We start from the raw sequence: 25,596 nt of genomic DNA, 5'->3' as shown, positions 1-25,596 counted from the left end.
TTAGTGTTTTACACAAATGATTGGATTCATTTTCATGAAATCCATATTTAGAAATTCACAGGGATTGGCGAAAAAGGAGGAGGTTGTCTTGATTTGGACTTTGATGAAGATGACTTACTTAAATCTTCTAAAGTCATAAAGACTATGCTTTTATTTCAGTATGTATAGAGTTCACTTTTTTGTGGAACCTTATTTTGGATCTCGATGAGAATCATACCCCATGAATGAATTCCTCTAAGATCAGTGGGGTTCACTTATATGTGAAACTACCTTTTGGTTGAGTTTAGCTTGTTGTATATCTAAAACTCTTGGTTTGTCATAAAAGGATTCGTATTTTCAGTTGGATTACAGATCTTTTATGATATAGATCATACGGTGATGGTGATGATTCAATATTTTGTTTTGAACATTACACTATCTATCTATTGGATCGTGCTATATGTAGAACATAGGAGGAGATTGTTGGGTATATAATATAACCCATGTATATTCTAATATAAGCCCAATAAGATAATGGACCGGTGTAGTGGGCCTATTTGGGCTAGAGCCCACTAACCTATTAAAACCTTAGTGTATCTAATATATATAGGGGCTGGAGGCAACAAACTTGGTATTCCAAATTAGATACCTTGGGTGTAATGCTTCAAGCAACCTTTTGCTTGACCTAAGTACTCTAACATCTCATACTTACCCACAAAAACTCTCTCTCTCTCTCTCTCTGGCCTCATACTCGCTTCACCTTTTGCAAAACCCTCTTCCAAACGCTCTCTCTCTCTCTGGCCTACTTTTGAGGTTTCCTTCGTGGAGATCAAAAGACACGTGGACAGCATAGATTGGAAGGAACATTGACACTCCGTGCTCTGTAACAGGACGAATTCGAAGAGGTATTTCCTTTCTCTTTTCTCAATTGATTATTTTAAGACCCTGTTCGTATAAGATTATGACGACCGATTGCGGCTGCTTAACCATTTAGATTTGATTCACACTCATGATCTATTGTCATAATCTTAAACTAACAAGGTCTAAGGGAAATGATGTATTCGCTTCGGTTTTACTCGCTGACTTTAATTTAATTTCATTTTCACTTTAATTTTATTTCATTTTTGAAAGATCATAAGTTTCTGCATTTTATAGGATGATCAAATCGTTATCATCTATGCTATACTTTATGGAATTGAAGAATAAAGAAAAGATAGAACTGGTAGGGAATGACTTATAAAATAGTGTTTATTTCCATTTCTCTCTTATTCTTTTTCCATATTGAATTATTTGTGGTTTGATGTAGAGAGATTTAATTAGGTCAATATATTTTGCAATTGTAGCAATCTAAAACTACATTTCCTTTTCGATACATTGTCAGTGACATCTTTGCAGAGAGCAATGGCATTCCACTGGTACAAATGATTATTTCTCTACTCTTTTTGACGTCAAATCATGTTAAAAGTGGGGGCGCCTCCCTCCTACAGCGGGTAAAAAGTCGTCGCCCTTTTTTTTTCTTTGATTCATTTTGTTGTTTTGTTACAATAGATATTTATATTTTTAGGCAAAAAAACTCTATAACAACTCCTTCCTTCTGAGGTGCTTAAATTTATGTTTTTCACGATGTGGTTTCTTGGAGTGAGGGAATAACTTCTGATTTTTTCATAGTTCGCTTCATTTGATTCTTTGTTTTTCTTTATTTTTCGTTCCCGTGCAACACAGGTTTGCAACTAGTAATTTAAGATGGCCCAAAAACTTGCCTAAATCCCCTTTGATTTTCATCCAACATCCTTTAATTTCTCAAAATTCTCTAGATTTCCTGAAGTTTCTCCCAAAATCATTGATGCAGCACTAAATAAACTCTTAAAGTCGATTTTGGCTAACACCAAAAATATGTGAGGATGATGATTTCCTCCAAAAATTTCTCCAATTCTTAGCTATAGAACTTCTTAACTTTTCTATGGTTTTGATTGGTCAAAAATCAAAGGCTTTATAGTTTTTAGAAAACTCCTTCACCTAACATTCCAATTTAAAAAAGAATTTTACAAGATTCCACCAATTAAAATCAAGATATTGATTTGGGTTAAATCCTCAGGTGCCAGTGGGACTGGTTGTCACAAAGCTTCATCTCCTTGTTCGACCATGCATTTAGGGGCCGTTTGGATACGTGGATTTTAGAATCCAGGGTTTTAGTTTGAAAACAATGTAAAAGAAGGTTTATGATCAAGCTGTTGTACGCTGTCCTGTGTCATGGGCCTAATGTTTGAGCATCAGAATAACTCGTGCAGTGCCCCAACATGCATGAATGCTAGTGCAAGCCTTTAATCGTGCAAGGCTCTGAAGGCCCTACATGCCAACACCCCTTGATGCTTCGGATGTGCACACGGTCTCTAAGTTGTTCAACATGCTACTTGGCTCGGATCTTGACATGCGCTTCTAGATAACCACTCTCATGATCAGCCTGCATCATGAGTATATCAAACATCAGGCCTTGGAGCCCAATGCAAAGTCCATCGAGTACGAGGCATGACGATGCCATGCACCAATCTGCCAAGCGCCGGGGCTTGGTCATCCAAGAAGCAAGATGCCCCATGGACTGATCTGCAAGGTATACACCTCGTGAGGGCAACCGAGGTCGCCCCGGCACGAACTCATGGGAGACCTAGAGATTGGCATGTCCACAAGACATACCGCGGTGCAGGATGCAAACAGTATAGCTAGCCCCTTGTACTGGTCCGTACGAGCAATGCATGTGGGAACCCAACCCAACATGCAATGTCTTTGGCCCCCATCCTCTACCAAATAAACTGGAGCATCCCTGTGGATAGCTCACAGTCTCCAAAGCTCCCTTAAGGCACGCCTACGAGTTGTAGTATGATTTCCTGCTGTGTGCGTCACATGCACAAGCAAGTCCTCTTGCAACCCATGAGCAAACCGCCAAGGTTCCGACCCACACCTGCTAGGCCTAACGGGGGAGGAGTCAACAGGTCATGGGGCCAACTCTCCCTATAGAGTTTGGCCAACTAACCCTCTCAACCAGGAGTGGCAACCAAAGGTGCTATAAAATACGACTTCTCAAGACGCAACGAGACGAGGTACGTTTGGATTTAAATACTGGTTGACTCCTGAACTGTTTCCCTGTGACACCTGATAGCGTTTCTTGGATTTAAGTAAGAAAACCAGGTTTTAGGAATCTCAGGAGGGGGGAGCAATTTCTAAAACCTGATTTCTTACATAAAATCCAAGAAATGCTGCCAGGACAGCATACAACAACTTGATCATGAACCATCTTTTACACTGTTTTCAAATTAAAAACCTGGATTCTAAACTCGGCGTATCCAAACGGCCCCTTAGTATCACATAAAAACGGAGAGATAGAGAAAGACCATTCTGGAAGTGTCTGAAAGCTTTTTTCTAACTCTCACTTCATTTAAAATAACTTTAATCGCCCATTTAGAGGGTTGGGATATGCTTGTAGCTTGGCATGCATTCCAGAGTAGAAGATTTGGGTGTTCAGCAAGTGCAAGTAAGAAGTTTGGAACCAGATACAAGTTTTTATGTAATTATTATGTCTGTGCTGTGTTAAATGTATCACAGTTGTTGTCATATTTTATTTTACCATTTTTTCCTGTTCCTATTTTTATCCAGTTTTTGTTTTTTTGTTTAAGGAGCATTCTCCTTTCTTCTTTTTGCGTTCCCATGCGTGGCTTATCCATATATACATAATCTTTTTGGAATTTAGACAAATTTTTTCTTTGGGTTGTCCTGTATTTCTTTTTTATTTATCTTTTTTGATGCACCAACAAACGCCAAAGTCCATCTACTCAAATCACCTACTACATCTGCAGGATCAGATTTTAGGTGCAAAATTTTAGAAATTTTTATGTATCTTTCGCTATCTTTTAGTCCTATCTATCTATATCTATAAAGCTGAACGTGGTAAGCCGGGATGTCACCACGTGGCACCCTCACGTGGGACCCCAGAATTTAAAAACGCTTGCATTCCCTTATTTAGCACCCCACGTGGCACCCCGAAATTTAAGAACGCTTGCATTCCCTTATTTTAAAAAATGTCTTTTTCTAAGGATAATACCGCAGGGAATTCAAAAAGTTACTCTTTCCAAATTACATGGCATGTTTCTTAATGCCTTAATCAATAAATTATCGATATTTATATTGTTGATAATTTATCTTTGATTGATTTGGTTAGACGACCCATCTTATTTTTCTCCATTACCGTCTCAAACACGTTTCATATTCCTAAGTAAGAGTCAAAATCCAAACGACACTTCTCTTTCTCTCTATCTCAACGAATATGCCCCGTGCATCGCACGGGACTGCAACTAGTATATATGTAAAGCTGAATGTGGTAAGCTGAGGCTGTGCCACGTGGCACCCTCTCTGTATCCACCGAATTTCAAAACTTTTTTTTTAATTTCGTGTGTATCTATTCTTTTCCATAAATAATCTCCATATATCTGCCAAATCACATCTCTTCCCTAAATAAGTGCGAGGGAATAAATAATCTCCATAAATATAGCGAAATTCCAAGAGTCAATTACGTATTCTAAAAAACTATCTATAAAGCTGAATGTGGTAAATTGATGCTGTGCCACATGGCACCCTCTCTCTATCCACGGAATTTCAAAACTTTTTTTTAATTCCATGTGTATCTATTCTCTTCCCTAAATATTCTCCATATATCTGCCAAATCACATCTCTTCCCTAAATAAGTGCGAGGGAATAAATAACCTCCATAAATATAGCGAAATTCCAAGAGTCAATTACGTATTCTAAAAACTCTATGTATTCTAATTTTAAAAAGCTGGAATTCCCAAAGTCTTCTCAACTTTCTCAAAAAAAATATTTTCGTTACGAGATCCCTAGCAAATCTTCGTCCATTTTAAAGGCAATTAAATTTGGCATTCTTAGATATTTCATCCTTTCCTTTCTCAAACGCATATCTTTTATAGATTTTAGTACTTTCCTTAATTTCTGAAACTGAGGTTACCAGATCCTTGGTTCCCATTTATTTTTCTACGTCCCATTTTTATAACCACATTCTGCTATTTGTATTAGTGATAAAAACTTCCCATCCCTTGAATTCCTCTTTAAAACGCCTCTTTCCAAAATACACCTTGGATTATTGTTGATTGGTACTACCTTTTCGTTTCGGCCTTCCTCTATAACATTTCCACCTCCAAAAGGGTTTTTGATTATCTTACTTTCTTATGGCACGAGATCGGAAGAGATGGTGAGTTTTCTATTCATTTCTCATCTATTTTATTTCTGTTCTCTGTTTTTTTTTGTTTGCTTGATTGATTTGTAGTTCACGGTTCTATTTTGTTGTTGTAAATGAGGTTTCCGCTGCAGTTTCAGATACATAAGTCATGGTGAAAGTTTAAAATCATGCAGCTATGGTTTTTATAGAAACGACAACCCCTTTGTTCGGTATGTATACCCCATCACAATTTTAAAATAGTAACTTTGGTGCCCTCCATGTATGATATTGTTATTTTACTATGACACCGATTAAATTCCTAGAAAAACATCTCGGATTAAAATGTATTCTTAAGAAAATTCTTCTTTTCAGCCCATCTCTTTTATGTTGAAAAATCCAATGCTTCTCTATTATACAAAGTAATAGAAAATCTTTTTTTGTTGGCTTATGTAAATATTGATATAAAGCCATAAAGGTTTGGTTGGGTGTACTTCCTTTTTATTTCATATTCTATACATTTACACTGCAATTTAAGAGGAAACAAATCTTTATTGAGATTTACAATTTTTTTTGGATCAATTACCAAAGGGGGACAAAAATTAGGCAGAATTATCAACTGGACCCAGGCTTTTCAGAAATTACGAATGGGGGACAAAATCTGTACGGATGGAAAAATGTGGTCCAAAATGCCCTTTTCTTTTCTTAAAGACCACGTTCCTTTTTACTTTTCTACTTTTCCCTTTTCCCTTTTCTTTACTGTTTCATTTTCTACTTTGGGGGTTTTTTAACCTAGCATTGGACGTGGGAAAACTCAACAAACACGTGAGTAGTTTTTTTGCAATGTTTTTGTTTTCTCAATATCTGTATTATCTTGTTTAGGGTTTTGTATTTTGTTCATCTCTAATGATTTCTGGTGGATAACCCTATTTTGAGAGTTGAAAACCCGATTTCAGGTGGATACCCTATTTTGAGGTTTTGTTTTGAGAGTTGGAAACCCTGTTTAGATATTTAGTAAGCCCCATTTAGATACTTGAAAACCCCTCTTTTATAGGCCTTAAAGCCTTTAACAACCCCCTTTTGGAGAGTTAAAAACCCCTCTCTTATAGATTTTAGAAGCTTTGAAAACCCCCTCCTAGAGAGTTGAAAACCCTGCTTATACATAATCCAATTTAGATAATGGATAACTCCCTTCATTGATTTGAAAAGCCCCCTTCTATAGTCTTGAAACCCATCTAGATACTTGATACCCCCAATTAATCACATGATAAGCCTTTTTGTCCTTGAAAACCCTACCTTAGATATCTGTTAACCCCAATTTAGGTACTTGATAATCCCTTTGGGACCTGAGAAGCCCTCTATAGACACTTGAAAACCCCAATTTAGTTACTTGATCAGCCCTATTTTAGACTTGAGCCGCCCTAGCCAACCATGTTTATTGACTTCATAACCCTCCTTCTTGAGACTTTAAAACCCCCATTTAGAGTGTTGACAACCCTGTTTAGAGATTTGAAAACTCCCCTTATTTCAACATTGTTCTTCTGACATCTTGTGTGTCTTTGCAGGTGTTTAAAAAAATGGCCGAAACAATGATTTCTCTTCTTTTACACTATGATGGAAAATTGAAGGATGAAGTTTCGTGGGAATATATCGGTGGAAGGAAGACATTCTTATCGATTGGACGACGAATCAATTTCCAACAATTTAAAGTTCTAATCCAGAAAAGAATCGGAACTATAGAAGGGCAGGTGATTGAATCCATAAAGTGTCGATACGTTGTTGATCCATATACATCCACTTTAATGGATGTCGATAATGATGATGCCTTCCAAACCATCATGAGGATGTTTGACAAAGATGTGTTTAATTCTATGATGATATACATATTTAAAAGCATTAGTGACAATGGTAGAAATTCATTGTATTCGTCAATGCTGCCTCCAAACAATGTTTCTATTACGGGACCCTCTAATAATGTAGCCATTCAGTCTACTTCGAATCCACCCCAAAATCTTCTTCGATAAGCAGAAAATGTCAATCGTCCCTCGCATTTTGAAGTGGATTTGCAAAGAGACTACGATGATGAACTTGATGGTACCAATATAGGAGGTGATTCAACACAACCGACTCTAAGGTATTGTACTTCTTTACCAATGGTTTTCCCCCTTCAATATTTGAAATTCAAAATTAATCAATCTACTAGCCTGATTATATATTGTTGAACTATGCAGGTCTCGCATTGTCCTAAATGAAGAATTTACACATCATTTGACGGATCATGCCACTGAAGATATCCACGACAGACAAAGTGATGGAGATTTGGAAATGCACTTCAATAATGAATTTCAAGATGATTTTTGTGTCATGAGTGGTTATTTTGAAGAAGATAGGAATGATGATGATGATGATCATAGTGACGATGACGAGGATCATCATGATGGCATTGATGATGATCATGATGTTGATGATGGAAATCTTGGTGTCCCTCATGACAATAGGCTACAAATGGAAGTAGATGATATGTTTGTTGGGAACATGAGGTAGATGCTGATAATGTTGAGCTTGAGAAGTTAACGTGTGGGGCAATGTTTGCAGATATGAAACAGTTCAAGCAGGTAGTTCGAGAGTATGCAATTCGGCAAGGATTTAAGTTTGTGAAATCAAAGTCAACACCATAAAAATATGCCGTTCGATGTAAAGAAGAAGGTTGCAAATGGCGTATATCTAACATTAATCATATGACTTATGTGTTAGTGAAGACGTTTGTTCCCGACCATACCTGCACAACTCAACTAAGGGGCAATGATCACCCTCTTGTAACATCAGCTTGGGTTGCTAAGACATGCTTATGCTTATTCGGTCGCCCAGAAGAGATCGGGACAAGGATCATAAGAGAATATATTAAGATGCATTGGGGTATAACTATAAGCTATCGAAAAGCGTACATTGCGATGAACATCATCCTTGAAATTAAGTGTGGGAATGTTGAGGACTCTTACTGCATATTGCCTGCACTTTCAGTTGAGATGATGAGAAGAAATTCTGGCTCCTATATGCGTGTTTTCCGTGGAAGAGATTTACCTCCAAGGGGAGATGATAGGTTTGTTCGCTTATTTTGGACATCTGGTCCCAGCATACGTTCCTTTAATCGAACACTCAAATCTATAGTTTTGGTCGATGGTACACATCTACGAGGAAAGTATCTAGGAATCTTATTGATTGCAGTCGGGGTTGACGGTAACAACGGATTATTTCCATTAGCGTTTGCAGTTGTCGAGACCGAGAACGAAGATAGTTGGAGGTGGTTTCTTAGGTTGGTGAGAGAAAACGTAATGTCAGCGGAGACGAACGTATTCACCATATGCTCTGATCGACAGAAGGGGTTGATGCAAGCAGTACCTATAGAATTACCTAATGCAAATCATAGTTATTGCATGCGTCACCTCGCCGCCAATTTCTATTCTGTGTTCGAAGATCTTTTACTAAAGAAATTGTTTTGGAGAGCTGCACGGGCATTAAGAGAGTGTGTTTTTAAAGAAACAATGGAGAAGATTAAGGAAATGAATGAAAATGCACACAAGTGGATAAGTGACATCCCCAAGGAACATTGGGCTAGTTTTTATTTTAAGGGGGATAGATATGATGTATTGACGACCAACAGGTCAGAGTGTTTCAATGCTGTCTTGAAGGATGCGAGAAAATTGCCGATTGCATCATTGGTAGAACACACTCGATGGAAGACTTCTTACTTCTTGCAGAAATGTCAAGAAATGGGTCAAGGTTGGGAGACAAAGTTGACCCATTACGCAGAAGAACATATGACATTGGCAAGGGAAGAAAGCCGCCAATATACAGCTTATTGAATAGGTGTTCATGATTATGAAGTAAAGTCCCTTGAAAATGTTGATGCTGTGAACCTACACCTGCAAACATGCACCTGTCATGCTTTCCAAACGATTGGACTACTGTGCGGACATGCCATGGCAGCTATTGGCATCACAGATTTTGATCTACGATTACTGCAAAGAATGGTATCATGTACAGAGGTATCGAGATACATACGATGAGGTGTTGCACCCTACACTTGATCGGACCCAATGGCAAGTTCCTCCAGAACCTTTAATGACACTATTACCACCACGTGCAAAGAGGCCACCTGGAAGGCCGCGTACGAGAAGAACAGATCGTGAATTGCAAAGCGGATTACATTACAATTGCACCACATGTGGACAACTTGGTCACAACAAAAGAAGTTGCAAAGAACCTCCCATCGTAAGACAACCTGTTGACGAAACTGCCATTGGACCTTTTGCACCTATTTTCAACAAGTACGTGGTACACATTATATGAATTATTCTTTTTCTAGAAAAAAATGTTTTTCAAGAATAATTAACTGTGGTGCTGGTATTTTTTAGGTTTGGTGTACCTTGTGAACCTCCTTTCTTCTTGTAAAGATGTGTTCCTGAGACAATGCATCGATGGCTTCACTCTCTTTTTTGAAACTCAAGTGGATTAGTTGTATATGATGGATGACTTCAGTCTATTTTTTTGGAAGACAATTGGATTAGTTGCATACGATGGATGATTTCAGTCTCTTTTTTTGGAAGACAAGTGGATTACTTTTAAATGATATGTTTTTGATGTACTTAACCAGATAAGGTGGCTACAAAAATATTTTTCTGGGTACTTAACCATTCTAATTTTTTTTGTACTAAATGAATTGGGATGTCATACATGAAGCACATTGAATGAATACAACATCCATTTCTTTGGATCCATATCTTTTATTATTCCATCATGAGTAGAATTGTAATTCCATTGGAGGATTATCAAGTTACTGGTAGAGGATTATCAAGTCTACAAAAAAGGGTTATGTGAAGCTGGGGGTTTTGAAGTCATCGGTTTTGGGGTCATCGGGTATAAAAAATGGGGTCACCAAAATCGAAATGGGATCATCAAGTCCATGTGTGTTGGCCAAAAGTTACTGGCCGATCCACATGGGGTTTTCAAGTCATGGGTTTTGGGGTCATCAGGTATAAAAAATGGGGTCACCAAAATCGAAATGGGATCATCAAGTCCATGTGTGTTGGGCAAAGTTACTGGCCGATCCACATGGGGTTTTCAAGTCATCGGTTTTGGGGTTATCGGGTATCAAAAATGGGGTCACCAAAATCGAAATAGGATCATCAAGTCCCTGTGTGTTGGCCAAAAGTTATTGGCCGATCCACATGGGGTTTTTAAGTCATCAGTTTTGGGGTCATCGGGTATCAAAAATGGGGTCACCAAAATTGAAATGGGATCATAAAGTCCATGTGTGTTGGCCAAAAGTTACTGGCCGATCCACATGGGGTTTTCAAGTCATTGGTTTTGGGGTCATGAGGTATAAAAAATGGGGTCACCAAAATCGAAATGGGATCATCAAGTCCATATGTGTTGGGCACAGTTACTGGCCCATCCACATGGGGTTTTCAAGTCATTGGTTTTGGGGTCATCAGGTATAAAAAATGGGGTCACCAAAATCAAAATGGGATCATCAAGTCCATGCGTGTTGGCCGAAGTTACTGGTCCATCCACATGGGGTTTTCAAATCCTCGATTTTGGGGTGATCAAGTATAAAAATAGGGTTACCAACTTAGAAATGAGACCATCAAGTCTGGTGAATGTGAGCGGTGTTCTGGAGTCTAAAAATAGGGTTACCAACTTAGAAACGCAGTATACAACCTGTTTACTCAACAACCTGTTTGCAGAACAACCCATTTACACAACAACCTGTTTACACAATAACCTGTTTTGAACAATAACCTGTTTACACAATCACATCATTTCTCCTATTGAAGTTCTGAACAACAAAGTATACAACCTGTTTACTCAACAAGCTGTTTGCAGAACAACACATTTACACAACAACCTGTTTACACAATAACCTGTTTTGAACAACAACCTGTTTACACAATCACATCATTTCTCCTATTGAAGTTCTGAACAACACAGTATACAACCTGTTTACAGAACAACCCATTTACACAATAACCTGTTTACACAATAACCTGTTTTGAACAACAACCTGTTTTGAACAACAACCTGTTTACACAATCACATCATTTCTCCTATTGAAGTTCTGAACAACACATACACATCATTTTAAGTTTTGAACAACGCAACAACTCAAACACAACAATCACATCCGTCCACAACATTTCTCCTATTGAAGTTCACATTTCCCAAACTCTCCTCGTATAAATCGTTGACATAGTTCCAGTCGCATCTGAGGAATGTCATCTGGACCAAAATTGAAAGCGACCCCACTATACATATGCTCGATCCCTTTGATCACAAATAGTCCAAAGTCAAATCTACAAAACAATAGGTAGTGTAAATGGAATAGGATTAAACTCTGAATGACATAAAAGCATTCACATCTAAAAGGTTTATAGGCTGCCTTACCCATTATCTTGTTGTGGGAAGTCTGCCACTTGGGCATATGGAAAGTGGTCTATGTCACAACCATGGGACTTGAAATATTCTTTTATCAAGGCTACCTGGAGATAAAATCAGAAATGAAATATAACTGTTTGACATATCTAAGAATCTTATACTATCACTGAAAATGTTAATGTAATTACCGTATGCCTTGCTAGTTCGTCGAATTTAAGCTATTTTGAGGAGTTGCACTCGAAGAAGGATTTTTTAACAATGTCAAGCACAAGCAGAACCTAGTGGTTGTTTTGACATAATGGGATCAAGACCATATTAATCTCTTCACACGGGATATCTATAAGTTTAGCATTCAATATCCCTTTCGCAAGTTCTAATATTTGAGCTTTGTTTTCTCATCCGTGGTCTCATCCATGGTACGAAGTCTAGAAATAAGATTTCCCTGTTCAAGGAAAGTCCTCGATTGTAAAAAAATGCTTCAACCACCAATGAAGGAAAACTAGCATTCTTAACGTAGAAAAATTTACTCACATGTACCAATGAAGGAACAAATATAATTTTGCCATGAGGACTTGTTGATCTGTCCTTGTAGGAGTTCTGAAGAAACTTTCTGTATACATCCAATACCTTCAATAAAAAAAAGTTCAAGAGAAGATTATTCCTATCGTTATTGACTTGCATATATTTTCTTAATCACCCTTAAACAAAAGTCACTTACATTATTACTGAGGTATCTTCTGCGCCTCCACAGGCATACCAAGTCGTCAACAAATATCGTTATACCTTCTTCCTTCATGATACAACGACTACAAAATGATATAATTGTTAGAAAATGACACAACTATAAGCAAAACAAGGTTATACATTTAGCATCTACTTGCCTTGTCTCATTCTTTAACAATTTTTTAATCAATTCAGTCCTCCTATCCTTCCCATTCTCCTCCTCTTCTTTCTCTTCTTTTTCCTCCTCTTTCTTCTCTTGTTTATTCTCCTCCATCTCCTTAACTTTCTCCTCATCTTTGTCCTCCTCTCTCACCTCCTCTTTCTTCCCATTCTTCTTCTTCCTTAGTAGCTTCCTCTTTTGGGGTAAAAGTGGTATGTAGGGGCTGATCACATTGTAGCTTGGTTTCCTATTGCGTTCCTCCATCTTCACGCATCTCTCAATGCTCCCTACTTCATTTTGTTGGTCAATGGTAACAGTACATGTTGTTTCTTTCCTCTCGTCCTCTTTTTTCTCTTCTACCTTCTTTTTCTCTTCCTCTTTGTCCTCTTCTTCCTTGTCTTTCTCCTCCACTGCCTCAAACCATTCGAAGTGCTCTGCGCCTATTTCTTCTTCGACTTCTTCAACTTTTTCGTCTTCTTCCAAAATAAGTGTTCTTACTTTTTCTAACCTTTTTCTCTATCTCTCCTTCTCCCTTTAAAAGTCCTCCCTCTCTTTTCTAAGTGCCTCCTTTGCCTTTCTTATCCTCATCCACGATCTCCTCTTCCTTTCATCCTCTCCACCCTCCTCATCCTGACTATCCCCATCTCTCTCTATGTCTTCATCCATATCAAGGTTGGGCAATGTTGAGGTTGTAGGGGAGTGACCTAATATTTCTTGGCCCTCTATTGAAGCCGTTTCCGCGGGTTCCTACCATACAAATAAAGCAAACGATGATGAGTTTTTAAACATTAATCAATAACAAAAATTGATATGCTCTATTGAGATACCTAATCGTTTATATATTCTACTTCCTCCTCTCCTAGCGTCAGTGCGACCACCACCTGATGATTGAATAAGTTAATTCCCCAATAAGAAATTACAATTGATATAATAGGGTATCTAGTTTTATGTCTCACCTGAGATTCCTCTATTTTTTTACTCTCGACAAGAGCATAGTTACTCGACTCCTTTGCTTTCCAATCCCATTTTAGCATACGAGGACGAGCATTTGGATCCTTCGGAACCCATAAGTTCGTATGCTCATATAACCACACCTGCATAGACAAGAGAAAGTTTCTTAATCATCGCAAAAATTACAAAGTTTAAATTTTAATGGGTTGAATCCATCATACATGCATTGCCAACGAGCACCCTCGAAGATATGTGCCGCCATGCAAGCTGACTTTGTTAAGATATCCTATCAACCAATCATAAACAGCTTGGCTCCAGTTGTAGTTACCAATATTTTTAAATCATCCACAAAGGGCCAGAACAACTGATCGACTCGATGGGCACTCTGAGTAAATAGGACAGTGGCAAATAGGTGTAAAAGTACATATGTTACGGTTTTGTTTATGTACTCTTCCTCGATTCTCCCAACTATTGCCTTGATTTCCTGTAGAATAACAGATGCTACAACATTTGCTTTACGAAATGGCCAGCCATCAACAAGAGGAGGAGGGTTTCTCTTGTTAGTTGATATAACCCTGTTCACATTTATTGCCTCCCCTCTGACTGGTAGGCCTAACGCCAACGCTACATTGTTGGCCTTAAAAGGAACTGAAATACAGCCTAATCTGAATGATTTAGTGGCAGGATCCCACTTATCATGTAGTGCTCTGATAAGGGGCTTGTGCATCACAATTTCTTCAAGGTGGATCAGATGTTTGAGCGGGGTCTTCTCTAGTGCCTCGTAATGGGGTTGCTGCAACCCCATCTTAGCCAATGCACTCTTGAAACATGAAGGCGAACATCTTGCAGGGACATAAGGAGCCTGCAAATCAATTAACATCATCAAAACATTAAATGGCATATGAAAACTGAATATATTGAAAACATAAATATGAAATACACTTACATGTTGCTTTCTCCCTTCAAAATTTCCCTTCCCCTTCCCCTTCCCCTTTTGCATTTTGCCCCTCCTCTTAAGAATCTTCCCCCTTTGAATCTTAGCCTTGCTCCCCCCTTTTTCTGTCACCTTTGCCATTTATCAAAACAGACACAATATATAGATCTGTGAAAAAACAAACAAGGTTATCAACTACATAATAAGGTTATCAAAACTCATTATTTTAAATCAAAGGCAAGAGAGGAAAGAAGACAAGGTTATCAACTACCATGTGATGACAAGAATGAACACAATTAGAAATTTTGAATTTAAAAAAAACCTATTTTTTAAGAGGTTTGCATTTCAAAAATAATCATATCATGATTAAGTTGTATCGGGGGCTATTGCTTTTGATATGACATGTATTCACTATTCTTTCTCTTCTATGCTTGCAAGTGCTGGAGAGGTTGGCTCTTTTTCATATATAACGTAATGGCAGATTGAAGCCATTTATGACCACTGCCTCAATATAACTTTCTTTCCTTTCTTATTCTTACTCCTTTTTTTTTCAAGGTGTGTGAGCAAGATATAGTAATTTCGTGGTAATGAAGTATACAACATCAAGGACGATATGGATTCAACTAGCCAAGGCAGTACAAGAGAAATATTTGAATGGCTGTTAATTTTATTCACAGAAAAAGACCAAGATGCTCAAGACAAGAGAATTAAATTTGTAGCACCCTTGAAAATCACAAAACAGTTCTATAGTGGAGTGTCTTGACCCACATATAAAACCTCCATTGCATTAAGGTCTGCCACTTCATTTGCGCTTATTCAAATGTGCACAAAGGATACATCCGTCTCATACGTGATTTCCAAAATAGTGTTCTCCAATATCTAGAGAGGCAAACTGGTTGGCTAGAGATGGAGTAGCGAGGGTTAGGATTGAGTTTTTTGGTCTTCTCCTTTGCCTATTGTCTTTGTTTGACCATCTCAGAGCTAGCTTCATGCAATCTATTGGTGAAACCTCTAGTTGGGAACAAGAGGAAGAGAAGAAGGAATTGGTTTGAGGACAAAAACCTCAGTCATAACCGGATTAGAAAGCATCATTTCCTAGTGGTTAAAATACTCTATAAAATGCTACCATAGTTCACAACCAAATTATAAGAAAAAGGCAAGCCTTAACAGTGTAAACACTAAAACACGAGTGTGATAATACCATTATTCACAAGAGATAGAACAAAGATTGGGTTGATGCCATTTCCTATTAACCAAATAACTAAAAAAACTATACATATAACAAGATTTAAGTGATGGAATCATTTCCCAAAGTAGAACAAGAATTATATAATTGGCAGAGCACAATTAGGAATAATGCCAACTTTAAGAGACTTAGAAAATTATGCTAGAAAGAATAAGAAAGCTAGCTAAGATATACACAATAGCAAGAGTATACATGAAGTTCTTTGAACCCCTTTTTTCTTTTTCTTTTTAAAATTAATAGCAACTCACATATTCCTCTATAAGTTAGACAATCCTAACACCAAACATCATGAGGAGACAACTAAAGTATTTAACTCTAACCAACCTTGAGAGGAAATCTTCATACAAATAAGCAAAATGAACACGTAGACCATTCAAATAACTGAAATAAAAGATCCGAAAATAAACATTACAATTTAGGATAAAAAACACTCTCACAAAATATGAAAATCAATTTTCACATCAAAGATCATTCAATCACTTTCATAGTCATCATTTTCCAAAATTGCTTCTGGAAGCTAGTGTCCTGTTTCAAACCCCTTCTAATACAAACTGAAATTTCTTCTTTTTTTTTTAACATCCATCGTAATCTAGCTTTAGTCTCTATATATATTTTCATTTCACACCTCATTTTTAAATACATTCAAATCATAGTAGGGAAAGGCACACACGCACCTTTTTTTTATACTAGTTTTCACATTTTTTTTTACTAGTGTCTTATTTATACATTCGAGTATGTTCGTTACAGCTCCAACCTATCAGTTCTACACCTTAGAACCAACCTAAATCCATATAAAGGCTCTATTTACTAGCTGACTAAAGAGGGGTTTTCAAGTCTCAAAACAAAACCTCAAAATATAGTTATCCACCTGAAATAGGGTTTCTAACTCAGGGTTTTCAAGTCTCTAAACAGGGTTTCCAAGTCTCTGAATGGGGCTTACCAAATATCTAAAGAGGGGTTTTCAAGTCTCTAAATGGGGCTTACCAAATATTTAAAGAGGGGTTTTCAAGTCTCAAAACAAAACCTCAAAATAGGGTTTTCCACCTGAAATCGGGTTTTCAACTCTCTAGGAGGGGGTTTTCAAAGCTTTTCAACTCTAGGAGGGGTTTTCAAATCTCTAGAAGGGGGTTATCAAAGGTTTTAAGGTCTATAAAAGAGGGGTTTTCAAGTCTCTAGATGAGGCTTACCAAATATTTAAAGAGGGGTTTTCAAGTCTCTAAATGGGGCTTACCAAATATTTAAAGAGGGGTTTTCAAGTCTCAAAATAAAACCTCAAAATAGGATTTTCAACTCTCTAGGAGAGGGTTTTCAAAGCTTCTAAAGTCTATAAGAGAGGGGTTTTCAAATCTCTAGAAGGGGGTTGTCAAAGGTTTTAAGGTCTATAAAAGAGGGGTTTTCAAGTATCTAAATGGGGCTTACAAAATATCTAAAGAGGGTTTCCAACTCTCAAAACAAAACCTCAAAATAGGGTATCCACCTAAAATCGGGTTTTCAACTCTCAAAATAGGGTAATCCACCAGAAATCATTAGAGAGGAACAAAATGCAAAACCCTAAACAAGATAAAACAGATATTGACAAAACAAAAGCATTGCAAAACCCTAAAAAAAATGAAAAATAAAACCGAGATAGAGAAAATGGGAAAAAAATACTCACGTGTTCGTCGACTTTTTCCGCCTCTAATGGTGGCTGCAAGTGAAGGAGATGACCGGTAGGTTAAAACCCCCAAAGTAAAAAAATGGAAACAATAAAGAAGAGGGAAGAGGGAAGAGGGAAGAGGGAAGAGTAAAAAAGTAAAAAGGAAAGTCGTCATTAGGAAAAGGGCATTTTGGACCACAATTTTCCATCCGTACATATTTTGTCCCCCATTCGTAATTTCTGAAAAGCCTGGGTCCAGTTGATAATTCTGCCTAATTTCTGTCCCCCTTTGGTAATTGATCCATTTTTTTTTACTCTAACAATCTCCCATATTTAGCAACAATTGCCCAGATTTGGAGGCTGTTATGTAAAGATTGTTTGTTTGATTCTATTTGTTAGGAGAGAGATTTAGCAGTCTTTTAATAGATTTGGAAACTGATATATAATCGATTCTAGGATTGATTCTTTTTTTCATATCTAGCATATGATCCAACGTGGCATCCTTTTTTTGTATATATTAAAAAAACTCATATTGTGGGAAGTGAGCATACTATGTGATTACTCCACAAAAAAAATCAATGATGACATCTCTCTCCATCAGGTTTTAATGAGAGACCTTTCTCTTGCTTTGACTGAGGGCTTTCTCTTCCCCATGATGCATGCGATTTCCTGCCTTTGGAAATAGAAAGTACGAGAGCTTCTAAGTTTTCTGGCCTTTTCTTATACTCTTTCTTTGTTGCTTGCTGCTGCTCTTTTTTTCCTTTGTGTTTTTTGTTTCATTTTTCTTGCAGTGCCATTCTCAGATCATTCATCTACATTGCCAGCAGCAAAAGCAGATAGTTAATCAGGTACTATTCCTTGAAAGTTTTTCCATGGAATATCACTCAATCATAATCCAAAGAAGTCACTTTGGATAAATCCAATGCCCTGTTCGTTTTGGATTTTTAGTCCAAATAATAATATTTGGCACCAGCTGAATGGCTTAGACTGATCAAGGTGAAAAAAATCATTTATTTCCCTTATCTACACCATTTACTCCACACACAGGAAGGTGAAATTTTGGTTGAACCAACAAAACTATCTGTAATGAAAGGATTAAAACACCCCTGAAAATAACGATAATGTTGTTGGGATTTTGTATGGCCTTGCAAGACCATTTCATTGCCACTAATCTAATTTCAACCTGGAATCTTGGAAAATCCCCTTAACCGGTTTGGACCTATATTTCCAAGGTGAGTGGGGTGTCAGGAATGCGTACTGACCTAGTTAGTGCTGGGACAAGACACGGAATACATCGGGCAGTGGTGATAGGACCATGGGACCTGCCGATGGAATTAAGCCCTGAACACGTACATGGAATGTTCCGCTAGGGTTTGTCTGAAAAGATCAGCTCCTGAGGACTGGTGGCCCTATGTGTTTGAGGAAACACGTGGATCGTGCGTTGGTGTGTCTCACACTAGAAAGTATTCACACAACATGTGGAAATATACACATGTGCGAGGGATCGGAAAGTAATTCGACTGAATTGGGCTAATGTACGTTTTTCTGGAATACATTCGAATTACGTGCGCTATATTACGATATTGTATATGCAGCATACTTAACTAGAGAAGCCTTTGTGGTGAACTCTTTGGTATGGGACATAGGACACTACACGGGACAAAGTGACGAATGCCCATGCTGGGACTCATTGCAATGTGCCAATCGAAGTTGAGGAATTAGCTATGGAATTCCCGGTTAAGTTATATTTAATTATATTCAATTTGAGTGTGTTTAGAGGCCTCAACAGATACACGATAACTGAATATAATTACCCTGATGGTACTTGACGATAGATTGAGCCAAATTGGAATTTTTATCGGAATGTATTTGATGAAAAATTAGCAACTTAATTTTTTCAATAATTATTATATTATTAAATATTTATTTTTTTGAAATAATTATGTCTCGGGAATTTACAAAAACGATTTACAATTTGGCTGATCAAGTCGAGAAACACTTTGAATTGAGGCAACCCGGAAATATACGGAGGAATTGGAAAAATGGAAAAATCCCATATTCACACTCGATTCAAAGTGGGAGGTTTAATAAGTATGATTGACCGAGAAACTATATCAGGGTGTGCACATTTTGGCTTTGTTTAATTACCGATTGATGATGGTTATATTGGTAATTATGTATTGGTGATGGGATGACCAATTTGCCCCTCACAAATTGGGAATTAACCAGGGAGACCTAACCCTAGGTTTTGGGTTTTAGTGAGGCCTGTAAAAGCCATGAGATCCCACTCCCTGGCAACGGTTTAAAACGTACAATCTCTGGAATTTAGAGATTGGAAGAGAGCACCATCGGACTCACAGTTGAACAGGGGTTGGATCAAAATTGGTCGGTACTTCACTTTCAGCAGGTTTGGGATGTGATAATTCCAAATCCAATGATAATATCATCCGCTGCACATGAATTGAGGTACGCTTTTTTGGATTCGGAAAAATAACATTGGTATGAGAGCAGAAGGTTTTGGATTTGGAGTTTTTTTTTAGATCTTGAAATTCGTGCCCTAATGGTGCTCTTGCGGGATCAAAGATTTTTGATAGGATTCCAAGTCATCTCTTGTTTTGCTGCTGAGTTGACTGGGTTATATTTGAGCCATTCAACTAGTTTCTGTTCGTCACCATTAAAGATAAAATTAGTTGGTTGGGTAGCAGTATCTAGGAAGAAATAAACTGATGGGACATAAATACGGCGCGACCCTCGAATCTCACCATGTGTCGCCCATGCACCGATGGAATCTAATCATAATTAAGTAGGGCGTTAATGAGCGACAAGACCACGTAATTCTGCAGCGTGTCACCCTCCCGCCGCTGAAATCTCATCATCACGCTTATGGGCGGGATTACACGGCAAAGCCACGCGCGCCGTCAAAACAGGGAGGCAGCCCAATCCTACGAGTGGAGGTCTCTATCTGAAATGATGAAAGGGTCTACATGGCCCCTCTTAAAAAGGATTCGCAAGTGAGATCAAACGGGAGAAAAAAAACAAAGGTAGGGAGGAGAGAAAAATCCCATCCCTCTCAAGGCTACCCAAAGGGAGGGGCAACTCTCTGAAAAACGAGGCGACGACAAAGGAAGTAGGGAGATTAATCTCGGGGAGAAAGGAGAAAGGTGCTGGACGCCCGGATTCCTTTCCCTCACTTTCCTTTTCTTCCTCTTCCCGCTCGATGCCTCCGACCCGTCCACTCATGCACCAAGAGAAGAACCCGCGTCTTGGCCTTGGTAAACCTGGTTGCACCTCAACCTTTTCTTGCTGTTCTTTATATTGTTGGTCCAGAATCTGACTTGGGTGTCGAAGTGGTCGTCTGGGACCTACTCCGGACCTCCCTGACCCCTCTGTTTGTGATCGCAGATCCCCGCGGCGGCTCTTTACCCACCACGCGGTCGCAGACCCGGATTCCAACGCCATCATATTGGCGCCATCTGTGGGACTCGTTGAGTTTGAACGCCTCGTGACGATGAGAAACCATGCCCAATAGCAGGAAACAGGGGTAGTGAGCAGGAGCCGGCCCAGCATGCACAAACCCATGCCTCAAATTCTCAGGAGCCGAACTCGCCGCTCTCGGGCTAGCATCGGCCCGCCTCCAGCACACCACAAATGGTCCCTACCATGGAAATGTTCAACGAATTCCGCCAAGAGCTACTCCAACGATTGCCTCCACCACCAGAGCCTCCAGCCCCGGGGATGCCCCCGGCAACACATGATCGCAGGGAAGCTTACGACGAAGGCTACGGGGAGTCGCCAGAGGAACATCATCCCCGGCGAAGGCGAGCGCCGATCCGGCGAACGCCCTCCCCTTCGACAAATAGCCCTTTACCTCCCCCAGTTGGGAGACGCCGGCCAAATAACAGGAGATTAGCTACCCTGAGCCACGCCCCCCTACCCGGATGGCTAGATTCCAAGAATTGCCCCCAACGCTGGTAGAGGAAGTAGCAACATCGGCGCAGCTTCCCGGGCTAGACTCACTGGCCGACTTACAGAGACAAATCCGAGAAGTCAAACGAGAAATGAAGAAACCTTACGCCCATGACATCCTCGACAAATGGGAAAGAGAGACAGCATCCCCGTTCACCTCAGAGATCTTAAAAACTCCTGTGGAAGCAAGAATAGATCTCTCCCGATTCGGTTTTTACGATGGAAGCACAGACCCTCTTGAGTTCCTCCAAACTTTCAGGAGGGTAATGGCGCTCTGAGGCGCGTCGGACGGATTTATGTGCAAAGCCTTTGCCTCCTTGCTAAGAAAGACCGCCAACGACTGGTACATGCGCCTGGAGCCAGACTCCATCTCATCTTTCCACGAATTTGGGAGGAAGTTCACCACAAGGTTCGCCAACAACCGCCTCCGCCACGATCCAGTGGACGCCCTCTTAGCCCTCCAACAGGGAAGAAACGAGGCCTTGAGAGACTCCATATTGAAATTCAAAGCCAAGCTGGCTCAACTTTCCAACATCGACATCCAAATAGCGGTCGCGGCACTAAAACACGCTACCATCGACCCGAATCTCAAACTACACCTCACCCTCAAGCCGCCACGGGACCTGCAGGATCTTGAATCCAAAGCTAACAAGTTCCTACGGGGAAAAAAGCGTGCGCGAGAGAGCGGAGCCGAGCTAGCCCCGAGGAAAGAAGGAAGGAAGATGACAGAGGGGCCATGAGGCCACGGGCCGAAGCAAATCGGAACCCCGTCCCCATATTTGAAAGGCTGGGAAGTGCCCCCTTGAAGGTTCCCCTCTCCCATTTCTTGTTCGCCATCAGAGATCAAGGTCTTCTGACCCCTCCCAGGAAAATGACCACAGACTCGAAGAAGCGGTCCACCGGAAAGTTCTGTGATTTCCATGGGGACCACGGCCACGAAACCGACCACTGTTTCCACCTCAGACTCCAGTTAGAGAAACTGGCCAAGGAGAGACATTTAAATCAATACCTTAAGAGCCCCGCGCCGATTGAACGCCCGCACGAAGTCCAACTCCATGTCTACGTGCCGAGAAGCAGGCACTGGTCCCGCAGCAGGCACCGGTCCCCTAGCAGGCACCGATCCCCCAGCAGGCACCGGTCCCTCAGTAGGCACCGATCCCGCAGCAAGCGCCGCTCGCGTAGCAAGCACGACACGTGCCACCTCCGATGCCCCAAAGGTGGAGAACCACCTCAATAGAATCCGACCCCCGAACAGCCGCCCACCATCGTCGGAAAAATCAACATCATCGCGGGAGGACCTGCGGCAGGAGGCCAACGACAGCCGGCTGGCGAGCATATGCGGAGCGGGTACTCTCCCTAGAAATACCCTCCTAAAGGGCCCGGACGAATCCCCACCAAGAAAACCAGATCATCACTTGCTCCTCCGAAGACCTCAACGGGCTACAAGTTCCACATGACGACGCGCTAGTAGTCAGGCTAATCATCGCCAACTTCGATATAGGAAAGATCTTGGTGGACACGGGGACCTCTCTCAATGTGTTGCACCTTCGAACCTTTGAAGAAATGAAGCTGGGCGAGGGAAGACTGGGGCCCATGGAGTACTCCATCTACGGTTTCTCTGGGGCATCATTGAGGGTCAGTGGCAAAATCGACTTACCGGTATCCTTTGGAACATACCCCTCCAAAAGACCATTATGACCACCTTCATGGTCATAGACATACCTTTCACTTACAGCGCCATCATAGGACGCCCTGCTCTGAGAGACTTGGGAGCAGTAGTTTCTACCCCCCACCTCAAAATGAAGTTCCCCACTCAAACCGGGATAGGAGAAGTCCGGGGACAACAGATGATGGCACGCCAATGCTACGCGGCAAGCTTGAGAGGAAGCAACGCCCCGGCCAAAAATTTCACGATTGGGAGAGAAGACCCCCTAGAGCGAGCCCATACAGTCAGAGGGGAGCCCACCGAGGAGCTAAACTCCATCCCTATATCCGAAGACCAGCCAGAGAAACAAGTCTGAGTTGGTTCCTTACTAAAAGGCGCCTTGCGAGACCAAATGATTAGTTTCCTCAGAGCCAACAAAGATGTATTCGCATGGTCCGCCTTGGACATGCCTGGTATACCTCCGGAAATGACCGTTCACAAGTTGAACGTAAATCCGACCCTCAAACCCGTCCGACAAAAGAAAAGGAACTTCGCGGCAGAACGACAAACTCACATCAAAGCAGAAATGGAGAAGTTGCTACAACCCGGATTTATCAGAGAAATCCGGTATCCCGAGTGGCTATCCAATGTGGTCATGGTAAAAAAAGCCAGCGGGGGTTGGCGAGCCTGTATAGATTTTACATATCTAAACCGAGCCTGCCCGAAAGACCCCTACCCCCTCCCACGCATAGACCAGCTCATCGATGCCACATTCGGGCACGAGCTCCTCACCTTCCTAGACGCCTTCTCCAGTTATAACCAGATAAAGATGCACGGGCCCGACACCGACTAGGGCATCTACGGCTACACTGTCATGCCCTTTGGGTTGAAAAATGCGGGGGCTACGTACCAGCGGCTCGTAAACAAACTATTCCAGAAGCAGATAGGCAGAAATATGGAAGTATACGTGGATGACATGCTGGTAAAGAGTTTAGAAGCCCCCGAACACATCTCCGACCTCCAAGAAACCTTTCCTGCGACAGGCCCGGATGAAACTCAATCCCGCAAAATGCGCCTTTGGGCTGACGTCCGAAAGTTCTTAGGATTCATGGTCAGCCAGAGAGGCATCGAAGCCAACCCCAAAAAAATCCAGGCCATCCTAGACATGGAGCCCCTGGCGACGGCAATAGAGGTGCAGCGACTTGCGGGGCGGATCACCGCCCTCAGCCGCTTTATGCCTAAGTCGGTGGAAAATGCCAGCCCTTCTTTAAGCAGCTAAAAAACATACGGGAGTTCGAATGGACCCCGGCCTGTCAAGAAGCTTTCGACGCCTTGAAACAGTACCTTCAAACATCACCCGTGCTGGCCAAGCCCGTGCCTGGGGAAGAATTGTTTCTGTATTTGGTCGTCAGCCCCACGACGGTAAGCGCGGTACTGGTTAAGCAGAACGACAAGCAGGAGCATCCGGTATACTACGTGAGCAGGATCCTCCATGGTGCAGAGATTCAGTACTTGGACATAGAAAAATTCGCCCATGCAGTTGTCAGCGCTTCCTAGAAGCTCTGCCCCTACTTCCAGGCCCACGCCATAATACTCTTAACTGACCAACCCCTTAGAAAAATTCTACAAAGACCGGAGACCTCGGGTAGAATGGTAAGCTGGGCCATCGAGTTAGGAGAATTCGACATACAGGTCCGTCCAAGGCCGGCCATCAAATCCCAGATCCTCGCCGATTTTATGGTGGAATTCACCGCCCCGGCCGCAGAACCAGCAGCGATGGAGGAAACCGGGGCCCCCAGTGGGCAAACGACCCACGAAGGCGAGCGCATGGGGCCCGAGTTGCTGGAAGAAGACAACGAGATCTACTGGACCTTTCACGTGGACGGATCAGCAAGTAAAGTAGGATGTGGGGCAGGAGTGGTCCTCCAGGGCCCAGATGGATTCATAGCAGAGTACGCCCTCCGACTAAACTTCAAAGCCTCCAATAACAAGGCTGAGTACGAGGCCTTATTGGCAGGGCTGAGTCTAGCCGCGGAGCTGAGCACGAGGAAGTTAAGAATCTACAGCGATTCGCAACTGGTGGTCGAGCAAGTGAACGGAGCGTATGAGAGCAAGGAACTCAGAATGAAAAGATACCTCCAGAAGGTAAGGGAAAAGCTTAAAGGAATGGGGGAAGTCGAGATTCTCCAGGTACCGCGAGGCATGAACGATCGCGCAGACGCCCTGTCCAAAATGGCCTCCGAAGAAACCCATGACTTTGGTGCTGTGCTCACGGAAATACTGCTTCACCCCAGCATCGACGAGGTACAAGTCTTGGAAATTCCACCAGGGCCTAACTGGATGGATCCAATAGTACAGTACCTGAAAGACGGAATACTGCCCGAGAACAAACTGGAAGCCCGACGCCTAACTGCGAAGGCCGCCCACTACGTGCTCAACGGACCCAAGCTGTACAAACGGTCATACACATGGCCATACCTCAGATGCCTGGTACCCTCCGAGTCGGAGTACGCACTAGGAGAGGTGCACGAGGGGATCTGCGGAGACCACGGAGGCGGGAGGACCCTAGCCCAAAAGATCGTAAGGCATGGCTATTTTTGGCCTACGATCCTCAGAGACGCCCAAGAATTTGTCAAAAAGTATAGCCCATGCCAGAAATTCGCCACCACCCCCCATCGACCGGCCACCCCCTACACCTCAGTA

The 25,596-nt window shown here is 41.2% G+C and overlaps 1 protein-coding gene across 15 annotated transcripts in view; it reads left to right on the top strand.

Moving 5' to 3' along the window:
* The window catches only part of LOC143853186 (uncharacterized), an 86,159-nt gene that overhangs the window by 33,037 nt on the left and 27,526 nt on the right, over positions 1 to 25,596 (top strand). For 2 of the 15 annotated variants that reach the window (XR_013237050.1, XR_013237043.1), the window contains exons 4-8: positions 1,361 to 1,469; positions 5,353 to 5,430; positions 6,763 to 7,331; positions 7,429 to 9,525; positions 9,613 to 9,962. Coding sequence is in view for 1 of the 15 variants with exons in the window: in XM_077362927.1 (XP_077219042.1) it covers positions 7,936 to 9,060 (1,125 nt within the window). In the remaining 14 variants the exon portion in view is untranslated. Of the gene's footprint in view, positions 1 to 1,151; positions 1,202 to 1,360; positions 1,470 to 2,074; positions 3,549 to 5,352; positions 5,431 to 6,762; positions 7,332 to 7,428; positions 9,963 to 17,883; positions 18,131 to 25,596 lie in introns of those variants that run through there. The other 13 variants (XR_013237054.1, XR_013237055.1, XR_013237052.1 and 10 more) reach the window with 12 other exon arrangements.

This window comes from Tasmannia lanceolata, unplaced genomic scaffold (assembly GCF_043159265.1).
Source record: "Tasmannia lanceolata isolate RefF3 unplaced genomic scaffold, GAP_Taslan_0.1 ptg000003l, whole genome shotgun sequence".
Lineage (NCBI taxonomy): Eukaryota > Viridiplantae > Streptophyta > Magnoliopsida > Canellales > Winteraceae > Tasmannia > Tasmannia lanceolata.
Note: the sequence above shows the minus strand (reverse complement) of the source record. Positions and strands in the feature narration are given on the sequence as shown.